At 38.4% G+C, this 14,138-nt stretch overlaps 1 protein-coding gene across 2 annotated transcripts; it reads left to right on the top strand.

Moving 5' to 3' along the window:
* Positions 1-38: 38 nt before the first annotated feature.
* On the top strand, positions 39-13,632 carry CCNL1 (cyclin L1). 2 transcript variants are annotated; one of them, XM_026057709.1, is made up of 10 exons: positions 39-146; positions 367-476; positions 6,865-6,985; positions 7,386-7,450; positions 8,781-8,880; positions 9,016-9,120; positions 9,407-9,548; positions 11,507-11,618; positions 11,773-11,871; positions 12,832-13,632. In XM_026057709.1, exons 1-10 carry the CDS (start codon positions 78-80, stop codon positions 13,178-13,180), a joined length of 1,272 nt encoding a protein of 423 aa, XP_025913494.1. In that variant the 5' UTR covers positions 39-77; the 3' UTR covers positions 13,181-13,632. The 2 variants fall into 2 exon arrangements, with proteins under 2 accessions (XP_025913494.1, XP_025913496.1); XM_026057711.1 differs by lacking the exon at positions 39-146 and adding an exon at positions 2,375-2,447 and having other exon boundaries at positions 387-476.
* The last annotated feature ends 506 nt before the right edge of the window (positions 13,633-14,138 follow it).

Below are 14,138 nucleotides of genomic sequence, written 5' to 3' on the forward strand. Positions count from 1 at the left end.
GGCGGCGGCGGCGGTGGCGGCGGCCGGGCCCTGCTGACTGACTCCCGCTCCCTCCCCTGCTCCGTTCACAGGTGGCGATGGCGACGGGGCAGGTGCTGTTTCACCGCTTCTTCTACTCGAAGTCCTTCGTCAAGCACAGCTTCGAGGTGAGCACGGCGCGGCCTGCCAGGGAAGGGGGAGGCGGGGGGAAGGGGCGGCCGGCTGGCCCCGGCCATTTCCCGGCTTCCACGCGCGGCTTCGGCGGAGTAAATCTGGAGCGGCTGCTCCAGTCTTATGCGTGGTTAGGCCATGTTTCTTTATAATTACATAATATTAACTTTACCGTGGCTGGAAATCAATTTCTTACGGAAATGGTCTTCTTTTCAGATTGTTGCTATGGCCTGCATCAATCTCGCTTCCAAAATTGAAGAGGCGCCTCGTCGTATAAGGGACGTGATCAACGTGTTTCATCATTTGCGCCAGTTAAGAGCAAAAAGGTAAGATTAGCTTCATTATCGATTTAAGCATCTGTTGTCACTAATACGCACTGCAGTTCTCAACTCACAGGATTTTTCCAGGCTAAGTTCAACGACCTAGAATTGAGAAGGGAGTGCTCCTTGACTGCTACGTAGGCAGTACAGTTCAATGCTGACTTCTTCTAATGTGATTTTTGATTACTTGGTAGACACATTCTTCTTACTTGTATAGGTACAAGTCTTGAGTGTTGGTTGCAGTTTTAGATCTGTTGCTAGTTGAATTTGATGCCTTAATTCTTGAAAGGAAGTCTTAGGTATTACTAGGCAATTAGTTGGTTGCTGCATAGTGTTTCTCCATTCTTTTAACCATATTTGGTAGTCCTAATGTTATTCTCTTGTTAGTATGTGCCCATCTATGTGGTTTTAGTAGCAATAAAGTATCAGTTTACAAAAGATGAAAGTTGAACTTTAAGTTATAATAGTATTACTTTTTGGTTAGAAAAAGCAATTTTAGGAAAAAAATGAAGAAAGTGTGGTTTGGCCTACAGTGTTTGCAGCTTTAATGACATTGCTTCAACAGGGAATGTGAAACTGAGTCTTGGAAGCTGAAGGAATCTTTTTATTACCAAAAGTGAGACTTGTGTTTTTATGGTACAGCGTGTTTGTGTCAGTCAGTAAAGTTGGAACATAAACTTAACCTGATCTGTATGCAGATCTGGATGATTCTGTCTGTTCTAGTTGTAGAGCTGCTCTCAGTTGTGAGTGCTTAATAATGGTTTTCTGTGTATAAAGTGATGTAAGTTTTCATGTGTAAAGCAAATCAGTATGACTTGTTTAGAGCAAGGAATGGATGAAGGGAAGGAGTTTGCTAAATTATTGTTAAATGCAACACTTCTTGAAATTTAACATGAGGCAGTATTGCAGACTTCTATAAGGTGTTCTCGAAGGCATGTCAGTTATGATAAAGTAGCATTAGTTTTAGTGGTTGTTACTTAAAGTATAAGGTGATCTATAGTTCTAAAGGGATTTTTGTTTTCAGTTAGCTTCTTATATATACTTTTTTTTTCCTCCCCTGTATTGCCAGGTTACAGCAGGAATGGAAGCTGAGTGTTGTATTGCCTTTTCTAAGTAGAATAGAATAGAAATCCCTTAGGGAAACCACCTGTTTCTTGGTATATTTATCCTGGTTATGCTTCTCTTGCATCTAAAACTTTCTCTTTTTTTTTTTTTGCCTTGTGCTCACTTTTTCATAGTTAGCTTTAATTACAAGAAGAATGATTGTCACTGTTATAATTTGAATGGAACTTAACTTTATTTTTAAGTTGTTATTCCTGCTGTCCCTGAGAGTTTTGTGAAGTTATGCTGAATGTGAATTCTGTGGTATTGTTTCTTACCACAATTATGACAAGGGAGACTGGTTATTTGATTGCTAAAGCTAGTTCAGTGGTTCTTAATGTTTTGGCCTTGATCCAGACACTGAAGGTTAATTGATCATATGCAGTGCTTTTCTTTGCAGTGAGAATACAGATTAGTTGTTTCTTTGTGCTTTGGAAGGGATCAGAGAAACTGAACTTAACCTGTGAACTTAAATCTTTCCAGCTAGCCTGTTCCAAATCAGAATGTCACTTATGCATGTTACATGGTATCTAAAATTCATCGTGTCGAGAGAAATCGTACACTTCTATTGACCCATTATTTCTGGAGAGATGGGTATTTTTGCTTTGAGATTCCAAGTGAATCTGTGTGAAATTAATCTTAAGATGCTTAAGTCTGACATCCAGGCTTGCCTTTTTTCTTTTTTTCCCTTTTTTTAACAAGCAGGATGTAAACGTTTTTCTGTGCTTTTACAAGATTACAATTACGTAACCTGTACACGTTATTAACTTCAACTCTTTTTTCCCTTGCAACCGACTATACAGCGACCAGCTACATTTACCAAAGCCTGGGTGATGTGGAGTGGTACATAAAGATGAAGCTGTCGTCATGGCAACAGTGAGTGAAGTATCGAAAATCCCCAAGGAGAAGCCAGTGCTCTGAGAATAGGTCACTGGAATCGGGGGACAAACAGGTTGGCCGCTGGTGAACCATTTGGAAGAACTCCTGTATCTTGTTATAAGCTTTTTTCTTTGCTGTCCAGGTTTTTAGAGTTCTAGCTTGATCTTTTTTATCTGAAGCTAACACTTAGGCCATAGTTAGTTTCTCACACACAACCCAAAACTGAAACAACCAGTTAGGCTGCTGTACTTTCTTTTCATCTCTAGTCTAGTATTTCTGTTAACTGAAGCTCTTAACCTGCATATGAAGTTTGAGTAGTTTCAGTAGGCTTGCTTGCTTTCTTAAACAATTTGGGGTTCTTAGTTCAACTTTCTGGCTCTGTATAATTGCAGTTTTCCTAGTAAAACATGCTTTTACAAGGATACAGAAGTCTTGAATTTGTAAAACTATTTATATACACACACACGTATAAATGGTAATGTAAGCAGTCCCTTGTGTATGTAAGTGTTTGCAGAACTGGGAATTGCATTTGAATTTTAATTTTACAAGACCTGTGGTCAACTGAGTTACTGATAGGTGGTATTTCTAATACTGAGAAATAAGAAAAAGCTGAAAAAGTGTTTTGAACAAGCACATTTTCTTCTGAATCTTTCATGAGTGTATGTCATGGAGTATTGCATGTAAAATTGTTTGTGTGCATGGAGAAAAGCTCATATTATGAAAAAAAGTTTGCTTTATAAATGTGTGCTGAAACATCTGTTTTGAGCCAAGTACAACCATTGTTTAACATGCAGAATATAGTTGGAAGTTGTTTTTTTTCTTAATTTAAAATGTGCCTGAAAGCTGCAGAAAGTCCTTACAAGGCTTCAACCAAATGTGACTCCTGTCATTATGTAACCTTACAAATGTTGGTTTGAGATGTTTAGTCAGCTAGTCTTTACTTCTGTTGCAGCAATCAAATAGCTTCATGCAGTTGTGCTGGGAGTAAAATTTGCCTTGGAGGTGGCCTGTACTAATTAACAATACTTAGTGTTCTTAAAACTGTTCTATAAATCTACACAGTGCTTGTATTTGCAATGTTGGAGACAGATGCAGAACTTGCTTTCTTCTCTCATGTTGACTGGCATAAGAGATTTCTTGTCTTTGGAATGAGATGCTGATATTATGCTGTACTTGTTAGAGGTGTCTTTATATTAGAAACAACTACATGCAGGGCACCTCTTCTTCCAACATATTAGGCATTCCAAAGACATGGAGCTTTAATATTCACTACACCTGTAGTTGTGTACAGAATATAGGTTTTCTTTGTCAGAAGGGATTAAAAAAAGGATATTTGGAATTATGTAAATCATTACAAACATGTTACAGTATGTTTATCTTGTGGGTTGTTACTCTATCTCTAAATCCAGTTGAAGTTTCATGACTCAGTGTTGGATTGGCCTACCAGAATGGGCCTTCTGTGCTCTGTTTTTCAAGTATAAAGTCTTACGCTGAGTTCTAGTGCTGATTTATAAGAACAGGTTATTTAATACAGTGTACAAAGTAAGAATTTGAAATATCCTTTGGTTATATAGGGCTTTAAGCTTATATTTATACATAATCTTATAAATTATTTTTCTTTATTACTTGAACTTAAAATGATTACTATTTGGACTGAGAAGCAAGTGCAGCAAGTACAGTATGGAAGTTCCTTTCCCCCCTCCCTTCTCACTAGGAAATGGGCCAAGAAGTTTTTCAGAGGGAAATCTCTGAAGTTTGCAGCTTTAAAATTATGCTTGCTAACACTGGTGTTCATGGTGGAAGTGCTAAATCAATAAATCTTATAGAAAGGGGAACATCACTCTTGTCAGTATTAAGGTGCAGTGAAGTCTTATGCAGACTTATTTTTTGCATAAGTGAATGAAAGGCTGCCTTTATTTTCCTATTCCTGGAAATACTGTCTGGATACAGTGATGTCTTCTGTGGCTTTCTTAGATCTGTAGATCCATAAAACTTGTATGTCCTAGGTGAGCGTGATAATTTGGGATGATGAGTAAAACACATGTGAAAGTGTCTTAATCTAGAGTTTCCTATCACTTTGGTGTTGAATAATCAAAATATATAACCAAAGTTATGAACTGGCTGTGCTAACCCTATTGTCCTGCAGAAGGACAATGGAACTTAAAATGCTGTAAGCCTTGCAGTCTTTCCTGTTGCACTTCTAGCTACCTCCCTGTGTTTTCATAATACTGACTTTCTTACATGGCTGTCAGAATACCAAGACATGTGGAAGGCAGTGATCCTGCTGCGAGTTGTTATGATCATGTGCAGTTGTATTGCCCCACTGTTGATGTTTAGTTTGGAAGTTCTAGCTGCTGTAGATGTTTTGGTTAAGATTTCATCATCGCTTCTGATGAAATGTTCTAGTAATGAGATAAATTGAGCTTGAGTGTCTAAAACTCTTTTCTGCGTTGTTATGCCTTGCAGGTCCTGTTACAACAGAGATCTATAAATAATATTGTGCAAAGCAATATTGGGGAAAAATGCTTCTTAAAAAAATCTAACTGGAGTTGATTGACACTGACCCACTCCCAATTTCACTGGTTTGAAGAACTTCTAGCTTGGTTCTTCTGAATGTAGTCTCCTGCTCCAAAGCAATGGTATGGTCCAATTGTCTTTGCAGTGTTTTCCCAATGAATATTAAGATAAAATCACAGGCTCTCTGCTGAAATGGTCACCTTAAAGAAGCTTGAAGAGTTCTGCTTCTGCAGTTACCCTTTTAAAACAATATCTATTTTGACTGGGTTGTTATCTTTAGAACGGCTGAAAACACAAACTTCATACACTTGTCCTGATAAGTCTTAAGTATTACTTGACTAGAGAAGTGGCTCTTAAGTAATGTGGAAAACATTCCATTCTTTAGGAAGCAAAAGTAGTAATGATAGTACCCAAACCAGGTGTGCTTCCTGGCATGATGAAGCTGCAGAACTTAATTTCAAACCTCCTGTGACCTGCTTCTCAGCCTGGTGTGAAGAGCAGGGGTAACTTGTTCTTTTTAGTGCATAGATGTACAGCATAACGTTTTTATTTCAGTGAAGTGGGATGGCTTGTTGTATCCTTTGACTAATGGTAGTAAGCATCCTTCCAAGTGACTGCAGGAGCCTTAATTAGCACGAATTGTGGATTATCAAGATGTTTGAACTCTGGGAGCCCTTCAGTGAGCCTTAGCCTTGCGATTCAATTGACATCTTCCTTGAAAAAGAGGTAGATTTTGAGTGTTCCTCCTTGATGGGTCACAGCATGGAAAGTGTGATCCACTTGTGGAACTTGTGTTAAGTCAAAAAAGACATGTTAATAGTGAAATACTTGTCTAGTAAAACAAATGTATTTTGAATCCCTTTTGCATTACTCTTTTTCTATTCAAGTTAACCTAAAATCTGTTGCCAGTGCTTATGGTGCACTAGGTTTATAGTGCAAACAGCCTGTGGCTTATTAAGAGTGTAAATAGTTGCTAAAAAACATTCTTCTGAGTTGGAAAACATATGCAAATATGGGAGACAATAAAAAAAGGAAAAGACTGATCTCTTCCTTCTTGTTAGGGATTAAAATGCAGCATGTGGAAGGATGAAAAGTGAAGCCTAAGCCTGTTTTAAAAAAAACAACAAAAAATTTGTGCATAAACTGTACAACAAATTCTTTTGGTTAAGAAAATATTTTGGAGAGTTCAGGCATGGGATATGGAAGGAATTAGCTGATTTGATAGTGTTGGACTTATGACTCCTTCTATTTGAAATGACCTGTTGTTTTGCAAATGCTATAAACAGCAAAAGTGGACATGACATCAGTGGATATCATGTCAGCATTCAGAACCAGAGGCACAGATTTGTCACAACTTAAGATAAAATTCTTTGCTTTATTAGGCTTTTTTGTATATCATAGTAGCAGATTTGTCTTGTTCTGTCTCGAGATCTGAATAATCTTGTCTTGGTGCATAGGAAACTGCAGTATATACAGCTCAAACTTCCTGCTTTAAATTAAACTGTTGAAAACCTCTTCTGGCTTACCCTTGCTTTGAAGTACTGACTAGCAGAGGTAACTGTATCACCTGCCTTCCCCCCACCTCCGTCATTAAGTGTAAAGGTACTTTGAGATCTTCACTGCAAACTTCACTTTTGTTCCTGCAGCTTGATAAGTGTAGTCTGCATACACAGTAGCAAAAGATTATTGCTCGTCTTCAGCCATCTAATCTGTAGCTAGTTAAAAGCAAAAACTAAACTAGTTTAGGTAAACTTGGACAGCACAAGATTAATGCTTAAACTTGCTTGCAGGAGTTGAAAACCGGTTTCTGTTGCCATTAGTTGGTTGGAAGGGAAAACAGAGTGCCACTATTTTGGATATGCAAAACAGTTTTGATTTTATTTCTTGCAAACTATAGGACTCCAAGCCCCCTGATACTTGATCAGAACTACATAAACACCAAAAATCAAGTAATCAAAGCAGAAAGGAGGGTACTGAAGGAGTTGGGATTTTGTGTTCATGTCAAGCATCCACATAAGGTGAGTTTTCAAAAAATAATACAATTTTAAATGTTATTCTGCCTTGATGGCATCGTTGTGAGGTGTGGGACAAGAAACAGGTTTAAAAATGACTTGGTTTCCTTTTCTTTATTCCTTAGTAGTCATCAGGAATGCTTTTGCCAGAATGCTTGGGCAAATAGCCATGTTGACTTTGGTAGAAAATGCTTCCTTTTTAAAGGTGACAGTTTTTCAAAGTTCTACATGGTAGTAAAATAAAGAATTGTCTGAGCCTGATTGGATGACACATGGGCTTACACTATATGCTTGGAAAACAGAGGAGACTACTGTTATGGAATACTGTTTGATTATAAACAGTTATTTAACTACTGTTGCTTTCTGTGTTAAAACTGAGTCTTTTTTTTTTCCCCTTGTCCTTCAGATCATTGTTATGTATTTACAAGTCTTAGAATGTGAACGTAATCAAACCCTGGTACAGACAGCCTGGTAAGTTGTTATTTTTCATTCTTTTCCTAGCCAGGAAAATAGTAGCAGAAATAACAAGCCTGATGATCCATATGCAAAGCAATGAGATGTAAGTTACTGTATAAACATATACATTTTTAATGTGTGTTAGTGCTTGTTTCTGCTTACTATTTTCATGGCTTGATTCAATTATTTTCATGGAGAACTCAATTTAACTTTGTTCTTTTTTCTACTCTTTAATTAAAGGGTAGTCCATGATGGTAAGTCATAGAGCTCTGCCCTCTGCACCTCAGCCCATGACCTGGGGATGGCCTGTTTGGCTGCCCTTCTCTCCAGCCAACCCAGTGCAAGCTCTCATCCGAGATTCACTGAAGTGGTCCATATCCATCGGGCAGCATCTTCTAGTTCTGTCTGGGTGTCGAAAGGATTTGTATATTTGCTTTTAGAAGTAACTGTTCAAAATGTTTCTAAATGTATTTGTTGCCTAGCTACTGTATACTGTAGTGTATTTAAAGGGCACATGGACACATTTGGTAGACTTTTTGAGAACATGAGTTTAGTTGATTTAACAAACTTGCTAAATTTGAGTTTAAAAAAGATTGCAGTGCATGCAGCATGTTCACTTAGAAGCTATATTGGGCACTGTTTCCTATATAATCAATACTTACTGACTGCTGTTTGTTTCTTTCCTGTAGCTCAGGAACTTATAAATCATTGGAGGCCTCTGCTGTTTAAACGTAGCTCTTGGCAGTGCTGTCATGCTGGAAGAGAAGTATTTTAGTGAAGTAGGAGGTTGACTACTAACCTGTAGATCTTTTTCCAACATGAAGGTTTTAAGCTCAACGAGTAAATTGGATGCTTCTCTTGCTGGATGAAGTTAATGTTACTCAAGGCACAAATAGGATTTAAATGCAATGTTCTATAAACTTTATAGGCTGTATCCAGCCTCTGGAAAATGGTAGGTTATAAATATACTATGCTTACATGCTTGCATTCTAGTTTTAAAGATACTCATTTTGAAATAACAAGGATATTGATGTTTAAAGCAAACAGCTGGATATAAAGTACTTATTAAGTTTTTGGCTCAATGGACACTTCATACGGTAATTAATGTATCTAGGAAGAAAATATTAAATACTATTACTTGCATTGGGATTTCCAAACAATGGCAATGGTGCACACTTTGTTACAGAAGTAACAAATGTAAACATCAAATATGGTAGTTCTAAGGAAACCAAATGCTTATTATATTAAAAGAAAAAATAATAAAGTCAATTGAGTCTCCAGTATTATCCTCTAAATTAAAAAGACAAAAACCCGAGATCCAACCTTTCATGAACTTTTTTTTTAGGAATTACATGAACGACAGCCTTCGAACAAATGTATTTGTTCGTTTTCAGCCAGAGACTATAGCATGTGCTTGCATTTATCTTGCTGCTAGAGCTCTGCAGGTAAGTGTTAACCTATCTTTAATTTTTTAGCATTGGTTTTTACTGCTAGTAAATTGGTTTCCAGAAAATATTAGTGAAAACATTTAAAATAAAGCCTTGTCTGTCATATCTATTAACACTTAGTTTTATTTTCAGATTCCACTGCCTACCCGTCCTCACTGGTTCTTGCTCTTTGGTACCACAGAGGAAGAGATTCAGGAGATATGCTTAACAACTCTTAAGCTCTATACAAGAAAGAAGGTAACTTTGAAGTTTGTTTGTTTTTTCCAATTCATTGTTCAATACCGCTTGAGCTGCCTTATGGTTGTCTCGCTGTTTGGGAATACCTGCATACAAATCCACCAGCCTGAAAGGCTCCACTGTGTGAATACTCCCCTCTGTAGGGGAATGAATGAATGAGAATGAATGACAAGCTAGTCACGTTACTGGATAGATGATTAAAAAGTGCTTGAATATTTTTGAGAAATAAGATTAAAATGTGAATTGTATTAGTTCAGATTCTTACCACTCTGTTGCTCTTTAACAGCCCAATTATGAATTGCTGGATAAAGAAGTAGAAAAGAGAAAAATGGCACTACAAGAAGCTAAACTGAAGGCAAAAGGTTTAAATCCTGATGGAACTCCAGCACTCTCAACACTGGGTGGCTTTTCTCCTGCATCCAAACCATGTAAGTTTGTTTTCTCTACAGAAACTTGCATCACACTCTTTTTTGGTATTCTGAATAATCTGTGTCCTGATGTATTTAAATGTAGGCTTACTCATTGAATTGTTAGTTTAGCTTTCTTGTAGAACTAGGAAACAAGACAAGTCTTACTATTTTAAACACTAATTTTAAAACCAGTTATTGATATCTTGAAATAACAAATCAGAGGAACACTGTAGAGGCTTCACTTTTTCATAAAATAATTCTGTTAAGGGATCATACCATTAATGTCTCTCTAAGTAATAAATACTGGAACTTACTGTGTTATGAAGAGATTTGTTGGACTTGGTCTCTTTTTTTGGGGAAGGGGGTTAGGGGTGTTATAATTGCCTTTGATTCCTTTTACAGCAGGTATTTCTGAAAACTTTCCCTGGAGGGTTTTGGCAGGAGGTAGGGTTCCCTCCTGCTCCAGTACAATGGAGGAGCACAACTCGTGGGTGAGAACAGTCAGGAAATGGAGAAGGAAAGTCTCAAACAGTGCTGGTTTTGCATTACAGCAAAGAAATTACTATAGCGTGTATCTCGAATCAGTCAGTAAAGCTGTCTGAACTTTAATGATCTAAAGAAGAAAAAGTTTTGCCTTGGCACTTTTACTTCCTAATACTATTATTGATCTGTAAACTAGCAGCAGACATAAAGGGTACGGTGGGCTTTGTTCCAGTGATGATAGGTAACACAGAAGGCACAGGCACAGGTTTCTTGTGTGGTCTCTGGAGGAACTTGAGAATATACTCCAAGAAAACAGTATCTGTTTGTAACAGTCACTTCTCTGAGAACTACATGTCTGAGCTTCCAGAGGTCTTTGAGCTGGCCTGTGTAAACTTCTCACTGAAGGATGAAAGCCCTCACCTGCCCTTCCCCTCCCCAAAAGGGGGACCTTAAGCAGAAGAGTTTGAGTGAAAATAGGACCTATGGAAAGCAGGTGGGGTTTTGCAAGGTCTCTTTAGTAGCTGACAGGCTGAGGGAAAGCTTTTGACAAAATGTTGACTTTCAGTATTTTTACTTAAAACCTCTGGGCCCTATTAAATGGAGAAGCTGCAGACTAAGTCATAATGCTGCACTTCGGTCTTACTGTCAGCAGGCCGGATACAAATGTGTAGTTCTTATGTAGTAACTCTTCCATGAAAATAATCCATCTTTTGGTTACATCAGCCTTCTGTCTATATAGACAGGTTGGCTTTGCAATGTACTTGGTGTAACAAGTGGTGGCCTTCCAAATACAAGGTTTTTACCTAGCTGACGCTTTTTCCTTGGGTTGTCTTGGTGTGGACTATGAACTAGAAAATTTTTTCTTTATTCATTATTTTTTGTACCATTAATCTAGAAATGAAATCTGTAATTCTGCTTTTCAGTCTCAGTTCTTTCTATCATATTGGAAATGAATAGTCAAGGTAACAAGTTCTGTTGTGTATTTGTGGGACCATAAACTCAGATTTTTATATCGTAGCACTTGAGACTTGGTCTACCGGGGCCCAAATGTGACCTTCAAGCCAAGCAGCAAGGCTCAGTATCCTTCCCCCAACCTCCTCCAAATTTTGAGAAGAATGGTGTAGATGCAGAAGATCTTACTGGTGAAATAGTCTGCTGTTCCTGCTAGATAGAAAGGAGGAAGAAATCTCATGCTCTGTTTCAACTCTTAATATATTCTTGAGCAAAAGATAGTGAATACAAAAATTGTTTCACTAAGTCAAATATATTGGTATCTGTTCAGTCAGCTGGCTTAAAAAGACTGAGTCTACTGATGGGCACTCCAAAATTATTTTCTAGAAGCGTACAATAAATGTAAAGAGGGGATGAAGTAGTAGCTGTTGAGTTCATATTTACATTTTATGCAGATATTCATAAAGGTGCATAAAGAATACAGTACATTTATGATAAAGCCTGTGAGATACCTACCTGATCTTGAATTATTTAATTCTTAGCTTCCCCAAGAGAAATAAAGACTGAAGAGAAGAGTCCAGTATCTCTGAATACCAAAACCATTAAAAAAGAGCCAGAAGAAAGGCAGCAAGCTGCAAAGAGCCCTTACAATGGGTAAGTAAAAATCTCTCAGATTAAGAGAAGGCTCCTGTAAAAAGGGTTTCTCAACTGCAATACAGTGAAGTACTTCCAAAGTACTTGTTGTTTTCATAAAGGAACACAAAAGTGTAACTTTGTTTTTTGGTGTCTTTTTTCTTCCCCCTCAAAGCATGAGAAAAGAAAGCAAGAGAAGTAGGAGCAGCAGAAGTGCTAGTCGATCTAGGTCAAGAACAAAGTCAAGGTCTCGATCTCACACTCCTAGGAGGCAGTAAGTGGGTTTTTTGTTTCTTGTCCCAGTCGGTTCTCTGGGATATTTCAGAAGTACTTTTTATGTCAAAGAAATGAGACCACTCTGTTTTCCTTGTTAAGATGCTTGTCCTAAGCACCTGCTGCTGGCCAGCAAGTGTGTGAGTCTTAAGTCACACTCTACTCCTGATTTTTGATGCTAAACAGTTCTGTTGGTAACTGTGCAGTCAGTGTAAAAGTCAAAATGCTTAAGAGTATACTGAAGTGTGTGTTCAGAGAAAGGTGTAGTCTGTCACAGTGGTCTATGGTGGAGGGAGTGTAAGGCGGTCGTAACCTGTTAAACGAATACCTGTTAAGGTATTTGTTGTAAACGAGAACCTTCTCACAGAATTCAGTCAGTTCTTAAAGTAGTGATGAAGGCCCTAGGAAGAAGCAGACTTTATATGTTGCAGCTTTCTTCCAAATGTGTGGGAGCAGCGCGTCCTTTTGGTGCGGATGGGTGTTAAGTGATGCACTGTCTGGCTCTTTAGTGCTTTCTCTTACTGTGGCCGGGGAAGAGATGGGGAACTGTCAGTAAGCAGATGACACAGTGATAGTTGCTGGTGTTGTTTAAGAATCCTCAGATGGATATCTAATGTGGGAACTGCCAACTTGGATCTCAATAAAATGTTCCCCTAAGTATTACTGACTCAAATCACTGAAGGAAAAAGGCAGTATCCAATTTTCAGGCTGATGTTGAGGGGAAGGTTCTTAACAAAGTAGAAAGAAATTACTAAAGGCAATATCATTCTGGTTTGGGGTTTGGTTTTGGCCTTTTGTTTTTAAAGGAACTCATCGCAAAGGCATGTTCTGGGAATGTCACTATCATTCATCATAAATACCCCTTTGGGAGAAGGTCTCTCATAATTTCTTCCAGTAACTTGGAAGCTTTGCTTTTTCTGTCAGAAATAAACATTTCAACTTCTTAACATTTTTCTGTAAGCTACAATAATAGGCGGAGTCTGTCTGGGACATACAGTTCAAGATCAAGAAGCAGGTCGCGCAGCCACAGCGGCAGTCCTCGCAGACATCACAATCATGGCTCACCACACCTGAAAACCAAGCATAGCAGGGAAGAGTTGAAGAGCGCAAATAGACATGGTCACAAAAGGAAAAAATCTCGTTCGCGTTCGCAGAGCAAATCCAGGGATCATTCTGATGTTGCCAAGAAACACAGGCATGAGCGGGGACACCACAGAGACAGGCGTGAAAGATCCCGCTCCTTTGAGAGATCTCATAAAGGCAAGCACCATAGCAGCAGTCGTTCGGGACACAGCAGACACAGACGCTGAGTTTTGAGCCTGCACCAGATTCTAGTTGAGCCTGTATATAATACAGTAAATGGACTCTTATTTGAGAACAAAGAAACCGATTAGGATTTGATTAATTTAAAGCCCAATATCTAATTTTCTAAAACACGTAGAATGTTTTTCTTTTGGGGGGAAAAAAAAACCGTTACCAACTTTTGCACATAATACCTTAGCAGTATCGAATTGATGGAAAACAATGATCAGGTTAAATTGTATGTATTAGAGTTGTGTATTGTTTATCAATATGAGAACTGGAGAAAGGATTTCTGTAAAGAGCAAAACGTACCTTATTTTTATATGAGCCAATTGCAGACACTTATATTTAAGTATAGTTATTTGTTTAAACGATGGTGGATACTTTCTTACACTGGTTTTAGTCTGCATGTGTTAAAAGATTTTTACAAGAAATAAAATATAAGGCTTTTTTTACTGCCCGTTGAATGTCAAATTTACTAATGCTACCAAAAATAGTTTTCTTAGATGCATTTACTTTGACCTTTGCTTATTACTGGGATATGGAAGTGCTTCTACCACAAATGAAACATTCGAAATTTAATCTAGAGGTAACCTCACTGATTCTTTGTGCTTCATAGCAGGGGGCGCTAGTAAAGCGGTTATACTTCTGACACAGGTAACAGTTGCAATAAATGAGCACAGACATCTGTGTGAAGCTTAGTGGGACAAGCAGCTGACTGAGCAAACAGCTGTAAAGGAGCCGCCCTTCCCAAGCTACAGAAGGGAACTCTAGTTCCAGCTTTCGTGTCGGCACTCATGGGGGAGGTAGAGCCTGTCCTTGTTAGAGCACCTCCTCCAGCTGCTGTTGTCTGTTCTCTCCCTCATCAGAGCTGGGCCTGGTAGTGCTAGAAGTATAAAGCAGGACAAGTAAGAGCATACCCAGGGTGATGCAGCTTGGGGGAGGGGGGGTCCTCTTCCCCTCATT

This window comes from Apteryx rowi, unplaced genomic scaffold, assembly GCF_003343035.1.
Source record: "Apteryx rowi isolate R43461 unplaced genomic scaffold, aptRow1 scaffold_140, whole genome shotgun sequence".
NCBI lineage: Eukaryota > Metazoa > Chordata > Aves > Apterygiformes > Apterygidae > Apteryx > Apteryx rowi.